This window comes from Athene cunicularia (genome assembly GCF_003259725.1).
Source record: "Athene cunicularia isolate RWA chromosome 1 unlocalized genomic scaffold, athCun1 chr1_part2, whole genome shotgun sequence".
In the NCBI taxonomy this organism is placed as follows: Eukaryota; Metazoa; Chordata; class Aves; order Strigiformes; family Strigidae; genus Athene; species Athene cunicularia.
In genome coordinates this window covers 17,711,795-17,726,209 of record NW_020799092.1, presented here as the reverse complement: position 1 = coordinate 17,726,209, position 14,415 = coordinate 17,711,795, and the positions used below count along the sequence as shown (strand labels likewise).

The 14,415-nt window shown below is 47.2% G+C and overlaps 1 protein-coding gene across 7 annotated transcripts in view; it reads left to right on the top strand.

The window, feature by feature from the left end:
• Nucleotides 1-14,415, top strand: part of HIPK2 (homeodomain interacting protein kinase 2) — a 131,992-nt gene that overhangs the window by 103,997 nt on the left and 13,580 nt on the right. For 5 of the 7 annotated variants that reach the window (XM_026865889.1, XM_026865897.1, XM_026865911.1 and 2 more), the window contains 6 exons: nucleotides 1,345-1,507; nucleotides 4,074-4,293; nucleotides 5,899-6,020; nucleotides 10,582-10,724; nucleotides 11,104-11,283; nucleotides 13,904-14,185. In XM_026865889.1, coding sequence (XP_026721690.1) covers nucleotides 1,345-1,507; nucleotides 4,074-4,293; nucleotides 5,899-6,020; nucleotides 10,582-10,724; nucleotides 11,104-11,283; nucleotides 13,904-14,185 — 1,110 coding nt within the window. The remainder of the gene's footprint in view (nucleotides 1-1,344; nucleotides 1,508-4,073; nucleotides 4,294-5,898; nucleotides 6,021-10,581; nucleotides 10,725-11,103; nucleotides 11,284-13,903; nucleotides 14,186-14,415) is intronic. The other 2 variants (XM_026865929.1, XM_026865938.1) reach the window with 1 other exon arrangement.

The window sequence follows — 14,415 nt, the reverse complement described above, 5'->3', positions numbered from 1 at the left end:
TCCTGACCAGCCCTAGGGATCATATTGAGCTTGTTCCTTTTGAAGGGACATCTGTTTCTTAAAAATTATGTGAGGATGTTTTTACCTCCCCTACCTCTAACAGCTTAGATCGTTGCAAAAGAAATTATGCATACAGCTGATTTTTTTATAGCTACAGATGATTTTCACTCTTTGGATTTTCTATTTTTCTGGGTTGGGATAATGGAAATAAAATAAATGCCTTTATACTTTTTTGGGGTTGTACTTCAGACTCTGAAACACACGTTTGTAAAAACAATTATTGTGGAAGAATTGTGAAAAACTGTATTGGTTTTTAGACCTTGGAAAAATTAGATTTTTATTAAAAATGCAGTTTTGTGCAAGATCACTATGTTGTTATCTCTTAAACCTCTGTATGCTTTGGTATCCCAATTATAAAAATGAAATACCAGCAGTTTCATGTACCAGACACCTAGAGTGTTCTAGCAATGCAGAGAGTATTTCATCTCATTTGCTGGGGATACAAAACACGCTACTTCTCAACATTTCCATTGCTATATCAATAACATTTAAAGGAAAGTCTCTGTAGAGGAAGAAGCTGTAATCTTCTCCCCCAGAGATCCAATTCTCATTCTAAGATAACCTCAGAACCTGAGTCCCTCAGGACATTGGTGAATCTGATTTGGCATAACCTTTTGTGATATGAATCGTCCCATTGACTGGAAGAGGACAGCTCATATGCTTTAATATAAACATCTGTGGAAGTGTTTAGCCAGACAGGGGCAATGTTGTAACCACTTTGGACTCAACTGTCAGTGAACTACTTTTTAAAAGGAACAAGTAAGATTTTTCAGGAATCTCAGTGACCAAGAACAGCAAAATTCTTCCTTGCAATAGACTTCTAAAACTACCTTTAGACTTACACTGAGGCAGAAAGCATGAGTTGTCTTTTCCTCTCAGGCTCAATTGTCCGAAAAAAAACAGTATCTGTCTTTCTTGCTTGCTCCCAGTCTCTTTCAGTCTTTTAAAATAGCCACTTTGTATTTCTTGCCCTGCCAACTAAAGAGCAACCAATCTGCTTGCTTTTTGTGACTTACATTGCAGTGCTTAGACCCACGAGGGCACCCAGGAGTCCCAGAGCGGCCGCTCTCATCTTGACACCCATTTGGCCCTCTTCAGTACAGGGTTAATCTGACTCTCACTGGTTAAGAGAGACCTGCATAAAATAGCAAAGGGCTCTAAGAGCCTAGAAAGTGCCAAGTCTGCCATGGAGACCTAATGCAGGGCCACTGTGTTGAACTGTTGCCTGTGTTGGTCAGCTGATTGAATTTCTGTCTCTTCCTTGTCCCCCCTTTCCTTACACAGCGTCAAGTCCTGCTTCCAGAACATGGAGATTTGCAAGCGGCGGGTGAATATGTATGACACAGTGAACCAGAGCAAGACACCATTCATCACCCATGTAGCCCCAAGTACATCGACCAACTTGACCATGACTTTTAACAACCAGCTGAACACAGTCCACAACCAGGTAAGGCCATCAATCAGAAGCAGCCAATGCTTGAAACATTTATGTCAGCAGGATCTAGAAGATGAAAAGCAAAGTAGCATCCCATTTAACATGCCTACAAAAAGATGGTCCTTTTTACTCTCCTTCCTCCACTATTCCTCATTCTCTTTTCTTCAGGGAAGCGGTAATCTTGTGACATTCTGTGTGACAGCAAAATGTTGTCCTCGTTGTTGGGGGTGATAAATCCTGCTTACTTGAGAAGTTGCTATGGGGAAAAGCTCATTAGTCCCTTAATGCAGCAAGCAGGCCTGCACTCCCTGGGTCAGGCAGAAGTATTTGTGATCTTACAGCACTTCTTCAAATTGGCATTGAAGTAAAAGGAATTTAAACCCTTCTGTAACAGACACAGCACTGTAACTGATCAACAGGAAAAAAGAGTTTAGTGGTAATGTTTATTCTTACCCCTCACTGGTTTTACTCCAGGTGCCACAGTTGACCTGGGGACCCTGTGCACAAACTGCCACTCAGAACACATTGCACTCTACGTTGGTGGGCTCTGACTTTGTAATCATGCTTTGGACTCTTGTATTAGTTTTACATGCCCCAGTGTTGGGGGATGCTAGGTTGACAAATTTTATGTGACTAGCAGGCTAAGTTGTTCTCTGCAGTACTGTATTACAGCAGTGAAAGGAAACTCTCCAGGGACAGCACTCTAGGAGACTGAAGCTCAAGAAATAGCTGCTGTCTTTTAAGCCTTTTGGGAACAGGCTGCTGAAGATTCACTCTAGAGATTGCAGGTGGCATTGCGGAAATGGTGCTTGGAAAGCAAGAGAGCCTGTGTAGATGTACAAGGTGTTCGCTCAGAAAACCAGACTTCATGACTCAGTTCTTGATACATGTGATCACAGAAGGTCTTTTGCAACAATTCATTAAGCAGATGCAGACAGAGATGGGTTATGGCTTGGTGTGATAGGGTATTAGTTACAAACACTGGTTCCCTTTCTTGGCTGCTTCTGAGATGCTGACTAAAGAAATGCATGCTACACCTCCCCTAGGCCCCAGCTGCAGAGCAAAGACACCATTTGTACCACAGTTGCTAATAGGAAATGCAGACTTGCTTTCGTTTCCTCACAACTCACTTGATGTTGAGATCAGTTGTTGGCTGGGCTGATCCGTGGTAATCTCTGAATTCTCATAAGGGGTGTGTGTTGTGAGCAGAACCAGTATCTCCAGTGTTCCTAGAAGAAGTGGTAGAAACATTTCCAGGAAGGTGTTTTAATCTGAACAAGCTCTAAGCCTTTCACCATTCTCTTCAACATACCACTCATCTTGGCTCTCTGGTGCTCCCTGTGTCTGCAAAATGTCTGGGGATTGCCTCCTTCCAGTTATGACTCCTGAGATTAGGAGTGTGGGATCTGTCGTGGTTGCTGCTTGGTGTGTTGCACAGGGGAATGGATTGCACTCGTCTGCCTCCGCACGGAGAGGGGAGGAAGAAGAAGAAATGTTATTCTATCACATCCCTCGTGGCTGCGGTTGTGGCAGTGCAGCATAGGTACCATTTCCAGGCCCAATGGCAACTGGGGCAGCACAAAATGCTTAGCCTGCTCCCTCCTGCAGACTTGATCAAAGCCTCATCCTGGGTTCATACGTTCATCATGAGAAAGTGGTGTCTGACCTATCTCCAGCTGGTGCGTTTGGATGGAGGGGAAAGGTGGGCTTTGGTCTGCTAGAGCCTAGCTGCCTAGATGCGAATGCTAAGGATGTATTTTTTATACAGCAGTGTCAGAGCTGTTTAGGGGTTGTTTGTCTGCAACTGTTACAGATTCAGTCCAAATAAAAAAACAAGTCACCCTCAGATTTCTAGATGTTTTGCAGAACATACTGGGCTGATTTTTGTGGCTTTGCAACATCCCCTGCTGGAGTTTCTGGTCTTGAGAGATTTTAAAGTTAAGCCAAGTGAAGTTTGGACTTTGAAAGTATTATTATTACTACCTCCTGTTACACATTCTAATTCCTTCGAATTCAAAACATAATTCAAGGGCCATGTGCCATCTTAGATACAAGGTAGAGGAAAGGCTGGAATGAGTCTCCCCTTTCAGGATGAGGCTTCACAGAGTATGGATGTGCTGAGTTTCTTTTGCTTAAGAAATAAGAGCTTCTTCTAGAGCTATGTGCATGATGAGAAAACAATATGATTTGAGGATAGCAGCGTTTTCTGAACCCATCTTCATCATGCTGCAAACCAGAACCAACTGGGCGATAAATGGCCCTACAGTTCCACTTTGGAGAATATGCTGCGTTTCCAAGCCGTACACAGCAGTGCCGCATGGCCACGGGTCCCACGGCATGGTACAGCTGCAGTTATTCAGGCAGATCGTGCTCCTTTCCCCTTCACTGCCCTTGCCTCTGTGCTCCTTAGTGTCCTGTTCTGCCCCTTGTTTGGTTTCAGTTTGCTGTTTTGTTTTGTTTTTTAACTTTATCTTGCACTATTTTACTTTTTTATTTTATTTTTGGATTTTGCTTCTTCCGACATACCCATCTCCCTCATTTTTTGTTTGTTTTTGTTTAATTCCCGTCATTCCTTTAGACCACCAACCTGGCTCCCACCTCCTCCAGTGCCACTATTTCCTTAGCCAACCCCGAGGTCTCCATACTAAATTACCAATCTGCACTCTACCAGCCCTCAGCGGCGTCCATGGCTGCGGTGGCCCAGCGGAGCATGCCCCTGCAGACAGGAACAGCGCAGATCTGTGCCCGGCCTGACCCCTTCCAGCAAGCTCTCATCGTCTGCCCACCAGGCTTCCAAGGTAAGTAACAGCCTCGCCAGGTCTTGGCCAGTCACTGTTCCCTCCCCAGTGCTGTTTGATGATTTAGCTCTTGTTGGAAACAAGCTTCCTTAGTGCAGATCCTATGGTAGAAAAGTTGCTTGGCCCAGTAAATCAAGAGCAGTGAGGTTGTTAAAAATGGAAATGTTTGCAGCAGTGGAGAATCTTACAGGCACCTCCAGCATCATGACTTGGAGGTGGCTGGTCTAAAACAACAGGGCAGGCACTGAGAAGGGGCTGGGAGAGAATATGTGGTATTTGTCATCCTTTGCCCTGAACAGAGTTTCAGGGTCTTCTGCCTCACTTTGGTAAACTTGAAAACTTTGCCTCACAGCAATGATAAATCAGTACATAAATAATGGGTTTATCACTTCTCAGGGATTCAGTTGTTAAAAGGGGAACTCGGATGTTAATGCAGCAGGGAGTGTGCTGCTGGTGGAGCTGAGGGTTTGCCCCCATGATGCTCATGACCATTTATCAGTACAATTCCGTCAGCTCCAGTCCTGCTGCAAGCAGCTCTGCCTGTGTATACCAGTAACAGTTACCATTGTCAGAGAAGTTGGGTGATGGTCAGACTTCGCCACTTGTCCTTCTCTTGACCATACATGCTGTAGCAGTTTGGCAAAACTAGTCAGGTATCTGTAGGAAGAGGTCTAAATAGACCTTGAATCAGCTGGTGCAACTTCTGCTCTTCATTTCTACAAGCCTGTCTGTGCAGCAGTCTCTAGGCACTTGTTAAATGTTCTGCAAGATTATCAAAGCTCTTTTGAACTAGGGGAGTTTAGCTAGACCTCTTCTACATAGTTAAAATGCATCTCAAGGGTTTGACTTCAGAAATGGATTGCTAGAATATGTAAGCTAACATCTTGTGCTTGCTGTCTTGAGAAGGCTCTAAAGCAGAGGAAGTAGCACAGGCTGTGCCACGCACTGACGTGGTGGAGAGGGAAGCTTCCTCCAGCTCAGATAAGCTAGTACATGGCTGAGTCAGCGGTGACTGGAGTTTGGGGTGTGCTAGATTGCCTGGTCAAGTCAGAGCCTTTTAAATATGAGTCCTGAGAAGCTGTGGGAGAGAAAATCACCTATCCTTGTCAAGGTTGAGGGAATACGGGGTTCTGGATTCCCACTGCACTATTCCACTTTGGTCTAAAGAGAGCATTCTACATAGCAGTGGGTTTTGGCTAGTAAGGACCACTTTCTGTTGTCCAACCAGAGAATATGGGGGAAGAGAAGCCATTCCCTCCCCTCTCTTCCTTTTCTTCCTGTACACTTTGTACTGAGATGTTTCCCACACGTTTGAGGTACCCTCAAAATATGAACTCAGTTAATCCCTTAACATTTTTGTAAATGTCTTTTCTGCACTCTTATACATGTATCATGTTTATGAATATCTGATGAACATCTCAGGGCTGGGATAGAATTTGTGGAACTCTGAGAGCCCAGGTTTTTGGAGGGACTGAACACTGGAATTTAAGTGGACATCAGCGAGTACCTTTAGAGACCTCTGAAAATCAGGCCCCCATTCCTAGCAGTGCTGTTGATGTAATTAAAATTAGGCTAATTGCTGTACCTTCTGTACTGGTGGAACAGGGTTACAAGCCTCCCCTTCGAAGCATGCTGGGTATTCAGTTCGGATGGAGAATGCCGTTCCCATTGTCACTCAGGCTCCTGGGGCTCAACCTCTTCAGATCCAGCCAGGACTCCTCGCACAGGTAAGGAGCTCTGAAGACACTGAGCTTGGCAGGTATTTTTTGTGTTACTTAGCTCTCGGAAGCTGAGGAGAGTAGCTTTCTCTGATGGCCTTCTGTAGTGCAATTTGGAGACTTGGACAGGCATATAAGGGTCTCCAGCTTTCTCCAAAATGTTCAGACTTCCCCCAGTTCATTGTTCAGCTCAAAGGCTATGTCAGAGTTGCAGAAGTCTCTAGAAAGACCTTCTTTCCTTCTGCTTCTCCACTGGAATCGTGGGAAGCCTCAGGGGGAGCTGTGTCAGGCCTCTGCTGAGGAACTGGTAATAACCTTCCTGCATCGTCCTGAACTCGCAGTCTCAGTGGTGGTTTGTGGCCAGGAGTTGTGCTGGTGAATTTTATGCTGCAGATAAATAGCTTTCATGCTTTAATTTTGCACTCTTATGTTTTATGAGCTGCCCTTCTTCTCTTAAGTTATGAGAGAGATGTAGGGGGCAGAGGCAAGGGCCCCACAGCCACGGAGCAATCTTTGTCAGCAGCACTTGTTGGCACAATTGTCTGAAATGCGCTCAGAGGAAAAGCATGGTTCCTCCCAGGAAAAAACCCAGATAGGAATGGGTACCACTGATCACATGCACATCCTCAAGGGGAACCCCAGCTCCTCAAGAAGGGGGAGCAGTTCATTCCTCCCTGTGCTTACTTCACTGAATCTGCCCCTACTGGTTTTCAGCTGGTGCCATGGCACCCCTGCTGATATCAGGCATGTTTCTGGCAGAACAAAAAAAACCCCAAACCAAACAACCCACCTAGTATACTCAGTATGAAATTGTGCAGCCTGGAGAAGATGACCTGCAAGTCAAAAACGCATGCCTCTGGCTCAGGTTGGTTGATCTGCCATGCCTTCATTAACACCAGTGCACTCATATGCAGTCAGGTACCAGCAGACTTCAGGGTTTACGCCTGTGTGTTGCATTGCTGCGGTAAGATTGCTGTTGTTGCAGTTGCCTTTTTTTGCCAGCTGCCAGTCACGCTTATCTGGTGAAGGCGGATCAAAACACAACTTGCAGCCTGCATGATTTTCATTAACTGATGTGCCGGGCCTCTTCCCAATAGCAGAGTCTTTGTTAGAGGGCTGTCTGAAACATCCAACCTATCTCTGTTGCAGCCTGTCATAACAATCTGTGTGGGCCACCTCTCTTGTTTGGTAGAAAAGGAGAGCCAAAGAAGCAGAGAAAACAAAAACAGTGGCAAAGCAAGAAGCAGTCTGTGCAGTCATGGTTGTGGGCACCTCTTGCTTTTGCAAAGTCAGGCAAGGCAGTGGGTGAAGGAGGTGACAGAGTTTTGCATGCCCCTCCATTCTGCCAGGCCTCCTGAGGTGTGCTGTTACATGGGGCTTGAAGGGGTGAGGGTCAGGTCTGAAGCATCGTAAAGGCAGCAGGATCCATAAAGATCTCAGGACCTCTAGCTCCTTCTTTCTTCTTGAGGTGGTCTTGTTAGGGTCACCAGTCAGGCTGTGGGAGGAACGGAGTGCTCAGAAGGAGCTTTGCTACCGATTTCTCTGCTTCCCCTGCTATGTGAACTCCTATTTCATGGGCTACTCCTCTCGAACTTTCTACTGACGTTTTATTCACCATCCCTTCCACAAGGGAATTTAAACTGTTTCTGTGAAACAGTCCTCACTTGCATAGATTTTTAATTCTTGTTTTAATAAAAGAGAGGCGGTCTGCCTGTTGATATATCTGTCTCACGCAATGAGAAATGCTAGCTGCTGCTCTGATGGCAAGGCTCTCTGATTGATGCCAGTGGCATCTGGTGTCCACGGGCCTCACTCGGTTCGGGCTGAGCAGCTGGTCTGATAAACAAATCTGTACCCAATACCAGTTTCCTGAATGGAAAAACACAGCTTCTTTGTAATGCATTGTAGTCACATCTGATCTCTAAGCGGCTGCGTATCTCTCTCAGCAGAGAGCTATTCCTCTCATGCTCTTCAGACCAGACCGTGCAATTGCTTCAACTACTAGAGGGACTGTCCCAGGCAACAAGCTTAGTGCCTCCGGAACCCACTTCTGGCTTTCCACCCGCCTTATTTGTCCCCCCGATCAGGGATGATGCTGCTTCTGTACTCCCAGCACTGTGTTGTGCCATCAAGCTTTCTCCCCAGCCCAGCATGCAGCACAGAGTGATTGTGGCTGTCAAAGCCTCACTGCATCCCGGCGCAGCTGGCATCCAGTTCCTCCTCTGTGTTTTGTACAAGACCAGCAGTCCTGGAGGAGGAACAAGGGAAGGAGCTCCAGGAGCTGGAGGGACCCAGGGCAGAGACAGCGTCATCTCTGGCAGCTGTGTTTATGCAGCCTGTGGTGTGGAGCTAGACGGAGCAAGCAGCCTGCAAGATGCAGACCCAGTGGCTAAAGTAACTTACTTGTAACTTCTCTGGGTCTATTTTCACCCTTTCAAGCAAGTGTGGTCCACATACTATATGCATAGAGATCATACTATATGCATAGAGACTAATCCTGTTTTTACTAATAGCTCTCTACAGCTTCAGACCTCAAAAGAGACAAAGCTGTACAATTTCCTGGCAGGCTTCCATGATATGACCCAGAACTATCCCCTGTCCATGAATAACGGCCTGAATTCTTGATTCTTCTCTCCTTTTAACTCCTTCCCAACAACACTTCTTCCCAAGGAGTTTCTGCCAGCAGCTTTCCGAACAAACACACTTATTCCATTCTTTCTTTTTGCTCTACATCCAAAGCTGGAGCTCTGTCGCACTGGGTGACCCACCACCTCCGGAATAGAGGGGCCAGCGTGGCTCTCCACCATGGCAGCACAATTTTACAGTAATGCGAAAACTGAGAACAGGCTGTGGCTGCCGGCACAAGCCTCCCATGTGTAAGCACAGCACACTGTGCTGGTGGATCAGCCTAGACAAGTCTTATCTGCAGATTAAATGATTCAGTGGTCCTTACCTAATGAGTGAGGAATTTGTGCCTGGACCCTGACACTGCATCTAAATTTATGCACTGCAGTTGGGAAAGGAGCTTAGATTTTTTCAGCTCTCTTCCTGAAAAGGGAGGAAGCAGTTTCCTCTGCAAGTAAATCCAGGTAGTCCCCTGGGACTGACTGCAACAGTAGTTTAGTCTCCTCTTTCAAATCAAAGCTGGGAAAAAAAGAAAGGAAAAAAAAGCTTTTTCCTCCCTGATCTTTCTGTGTCTTTGCCTTCTCTTCCTACTTGCTCCGACCAGCACCACTCTGTAGTTGTGGCTCCTTAGATGAAGAGCTCTCAGGAGCCTTGTGACTGTCTGTCCTGTGCAGATGTTGTTGAGGTCTTGCCGTAGCAGCCTTTTCACCTAGCTCAGCAACATGGAAAATTACAAGATAGTCAAACTTTGGAGCAGAACTGGGAAAAGTGGGGGTGTTTTGGGGAGTGTGGGGGTGTTGTGAGTTTTTTTTACTGGGGAATAGGAGAGGATCATGGAGACAGTTAACAAGATTCTTTTGAGGATGGAGATGGAAACAAATTCATGCCTGAAAAAAGCCTCCCCTCTAAAGTTTAGCCTCCTTAGAGCTGTGAGATAACACAGCATGGGTCCAGTATAGTAGTGCCACTTGGGACTAAGGAGGGCTGTTGCCAGTACCCCAGCGTTCCCCAGCCCAGGCAGTGAGAAGCTGCTGGAGCTGCCTTCAGGCACCACATAGCAAAGAAAGTTCCCCAAGTCAGAAAACAAGTCATCTGACTCGTGTGTGGAGTCACCAGAGCAGGACGACCTGAGTCATGCCTGTGGCAGTGCAGCTGGAGGGATGGCTTCATAGCAGAGTGATGGCTCAACTCACAGGGCAGAGATTTCCATCCCTGCAGGGGGGGTACCCGCTCAGAAAAAAATGGAGAGCACATGGAGAGGACAGACACGCAATGTGTAGCCACACCTGGCTCCACTCCACATTGGCTGGGGGGCTCCTGATGAGCTGGAAGCAGGTGACTGGGCTCCTTGGCCCATGCAGCAAGATGTTCCTCCTGAGGAGCACTCAGTGACCAATGCACATTCCCTTTTGGTATCCCCAAATTCACTTTTTTTCCCTCCTCAAAAAATCCTTGCAGCCCTCTGTTCTTTTGTTTGATCCTTTGAAAAGTTCATTCTCCTTTTTAGTTCCTTTTAAGTTTCTGAAGTCCTTTACATCCTGTTGCAGTGGGAAGGAAAATTGTCTGTAAGAAGGGGACAGTAATAATGAGACCATAGTGCCCAGCTGATCTGGAGAGTCAAAATTAAAAAGTGCTAAAGGGTTTGATGTTTGGGTTGCAATACCAACCAGTTTCAATCCCTCCCATTCCCAGTTTACCCTAAAACACAGGTACTGCTTTGGATGGCAGGGGTTTTTTTCCCCCTCCTTTGTGCTCTCTATATTGATAATTCTTACTGCTTTTGCTGTCATTTCCTAGCTGTATTTGTCATCTATGACTAAAAAGTGTTAAGAACTAGGTAGTATGACCACAGTCATTATTAGCAGTCCCAGCTGAGCACGAGCCACCGCTCACGCTCAGTGTATGATGCCTCTTGTTAAGAAATTGTTTTCCCTCTGTCCGACAGCAAGCATGGCCCAGTGGCACTCAGCAGATCCTGCTCCCTCCCGCCTGGCAGCAGCTGACTGGGGTGGCCACCCACACTTCTGTCCAGCATGCAACCGTCATCCCGGAGTCCATGGCAGGCACTCAACCACTGGCAGACTGGAGGTAAACAGGAGGTGCTTGGAGGCTTCCTGAAGCACCCAGCGGTGCTGGAGGAGGCATGAGAAGAGCTGGGGCAGGAGGACTGGTCTCCTGCGAGGCTGCAGAGCCAGGGGCAGGAGGGCAGAGCCTGCAGCCTCTGATCCCCCTGTCTGAGAGCTACAGGCAGCTTCTCCGTTCCCCGTCCTGCTGTGGGGAGGGCTGTGCCCATGCCTCTCCCGTGAGTCATTTCCCTGTGGAAAACACTCCTTCTTGGGGGAGACTGGGAGCCCAATGGGCCCTGGAGGAGGGTGCCTCGGTGAAGGCAGTGGGGGAGCATGTGAAAGAGCCTCCTGAGGAGCTTCCAATTGCATTTTAAATGTGTGCCTGTCTCCCCACTTTGCAGGAACACCCACGCCCACGGCAGCCATTATAACCCCATCATGCAGCAGCCCGCGCTGTTAGCTAGCCATGTGACTCTCCCTGCAGCCCAGCCCGTCAACGTGGGTGTTGCTCACGTCATGCGCCAGCCACCCGCCACAGCCACCTCCGCCAGGAAGAGTAAGCAGCACCAGTCAGCACCCCGGTAAGCATGCACGGCCCCGGTGCTGGCGTTGGTCGTGGCATTGGTGAGGTGGGAGCCCATTCCCGGTTTGTTCTGAATGCAGCCCTGCCATGCACATGTGCTGACAAGGGTGGTATTCACTGACATCTGTGGGGCAAAAGGAAGTTTGTTCCACGGCCCACAAGTGATTAGGTCACGCTTTTTGTGACTGGACTTTTTGCTGCTTCACCTCGTCCATACCCAGGTCAGGAGAGCAGAGCGCAAGAGGTAGTCAGGTGCATTTTATACCTGGTGAGCATCATTTTGTGGAGGAGTTAGTGGCTGGAGGGGATGCAGGATTGGAGACTCACACCCTGTTCATACAGCTCGTTATGCTGCTGTGATTATTTGAGGCCTGTGTAGTCACTGTAATTAAAAACGTAACTATATTCTCAGGTCAGTATGGTGCAGTGCCCGCTTGCCATACCTTTTCTTCCCACATCATCTCAAAGAAGCACTCCTGATGTGCAGTGTCTGCATTTCCACAGGATGGTGCACCTCCAGGGGGCTGCATCTTCAGGAACATGTGCCTGATGTGTGCACACAAGATCTGTCCTTTCAAAAGCAATGGGATGATGACCTATCTTCTGAGCTTTAATGCCATGCAGAACGGGGGACTGGTGTGGCTGTAGGCCACCTTCAAGCTCTCTAGTGCCTCACACAGGTGGTTGGCCCCTATCTTCAACAGTACACACCAGCAACAGATACCTGCACTGGCCTTTTTATAATCATGGCAGCATAAACCAGGAACATTTTATAAGGACATCTCATATAGGAGCAGTCCTCAGACACCTAAATCTGTCAGCTCCCAGTAGGACCATTGACTCTGCAAGGAGGAGACTGGGTTTTGGTTCATACTCTGTTATGTGGCACAACTCAAATGATGGGATGATTGCAGCGCCTGTCACAGCCCTGTAATCTTGCCTAGAGGACAAGGCAGTTTAAGATGTATGTGCAGCTGGTCTGAGGAAAGTCCTTTGGGCTGTGAAACTAGCACATTTTGTTAAAAAAGACCAAAACAAAACAATGCAGGGGAGAGAACCAAAATGGGTCACCATTTGTGCAGTGGCAAAAACAGAGGAGCTTGTGGTTTTCCTGGGTGTCTGGACTGGGTCCAGAGGAGCTCTTGAGTTCACAACCAATTTGACTCCAGTTAAGAGGCTACTATTTAAATCCTTCCCATTTATCTGCTCTCTAGTGTTGCATTTACTTTGGGTGGGCTCCAGCTGTCTTAGTCCATTCGTAACGTAGAGCAGAGGCAGCTACATCCCCAGCAAGCCAGCAAAGGAGAACGGCTGTTGCAACCAGTGTGCCTGTGCAGGGCCTCCCCTCTCCCTTCCCTCTCCAGGGGCAGGGTGGCAGTGTCCAGGAACTGGACACTTTGAGAGCAGAGGTTTTTTACAGCTTAATTGTGACACTTTTGTAGCCAAATGAGGAACGTGCTCATTTGGAGAGGAGGGTACTCCACGCTGCTCATTGGTATTCAAAAAGCACTGCAAATGCTACTGTGCAGCCATTTGTTATGCAAAAGACCCCGTGTAAGTTGGTATAGTGCAATACGTCCAGAATGTCTTCCTTTTGATGGATACCACCTATTCCTTTTGTTAGCTTTTGGGCCAGGCTGAATGTGCAGCCTAGGCCCCACTGTAGAACAAAAACAGAACATTGTTTTTTTCATTTTTGAATCAGCAAATGTTCTGCAATAGGCAGAGAAGATACAGGAAATAGAAGGAAGAAAGAAATTCATGTGGGAAATGAGTGAAATGGGCTTTAGTCAGTGTGCTTTGGTAGATAATCTCATCTGCAAACCTGTGCTGCACTGTGTGGTGGACAGGTTCTGTGTTCAGATCCCTGATGCAAGTGGGCCCTTTCCATCTGTCAGGCAGGGAAGCTGAAGTAGGAAGACTGGGGAAAAAGCAGGACTTGAGAATGTTTTTCTACTGCATAATGAAAAGGTTGTTCTTTCTGATTTATATATGCTGTATCTGCTGCCTCACATGGGAATGGAATGAAACTATGTGTCCTCCCATCTATGTGCTGTCATCCAGGGGAGTCCACTATCCTAGAGGATGAAGCATTGGGCAGGAAAAGTTCATTGAAAAGATTCTAAAACAGAAAATTAAATTTCAGTTTTCCTGAGAAATGATTGTTGTTTTCCACAACATATCCTAATTTTACCTTTAGCTTTTTCTGGCCAAAAAATATCTGGTCATGATGCATCCATGCAGGATACGGGAGAAAAGGTTTATCATTTCAGTTCTTCCTTCTGCGACAGCTGTGCTGTGCTTGCCTGTGGTTTGTATGTCTGGGCTGTGTGACTAGCCTCTACCTCCCAGCACAAACTCCTGAGAGGCAGCATTTCTCATCTGGAAATTTCTAGGGAAAAAAAAAATTGAATTTTTTACTAAAAGAAGCTACTTTTTAGCCAATTACATAAATAAGTCATGTGAGGCACTCTGACCTTTGAAGAGGTGACTATGCCAATTTTGCAGTTTTCCTAGACTCCTTAAATCAGTGCCACAGAGACCAGGAATCAAGCCATGGTGACGGGCAACTTAAGCAAACTGAATTTTAACCAACTACCAACCTTTCCCATTTCCAGAAATGCATCCACCTATGAAGTTTCATCCTCTCAATCCATCAGCTCTCCTCAGCGTTCAAAACGAGTGAAGGAAAACACACCTCCCCGCTGTGCCATGGTGCACAACAGCCCTGCCTGCAGCACCTCCGTCACCTGCAACTGGGGCGATGTGGTCAACAGCACCACGCGGGAGCGGCAGCGGCAGACGATAATCATTCCCGACACCCCTAGCCCTGCTGTGAGTGTCATCACTATCAGCAGCGACACAGATGAAGAGGAGGAGCAGAAGCATGCACCCACAAGGTGAGCAGCAACTCTCTGCTCCTCTCTGTGTGCAGGAGAGAGAGACAGAGGCAGAGATGTGCTGGAGCATCCCAGGAGTTGCTGTGGGGTCCCAGGAGCTACAGCTGGGTGTCTGTACCCAGGTGGTCTTTCATGTGAGAGGAAAGACGAAGGGAAAACTAAAATACTAGTTGAGGACTCCACGGACTTAGGTGATCTCCCCTACCATACTGTACATTTGCTGTGTGACC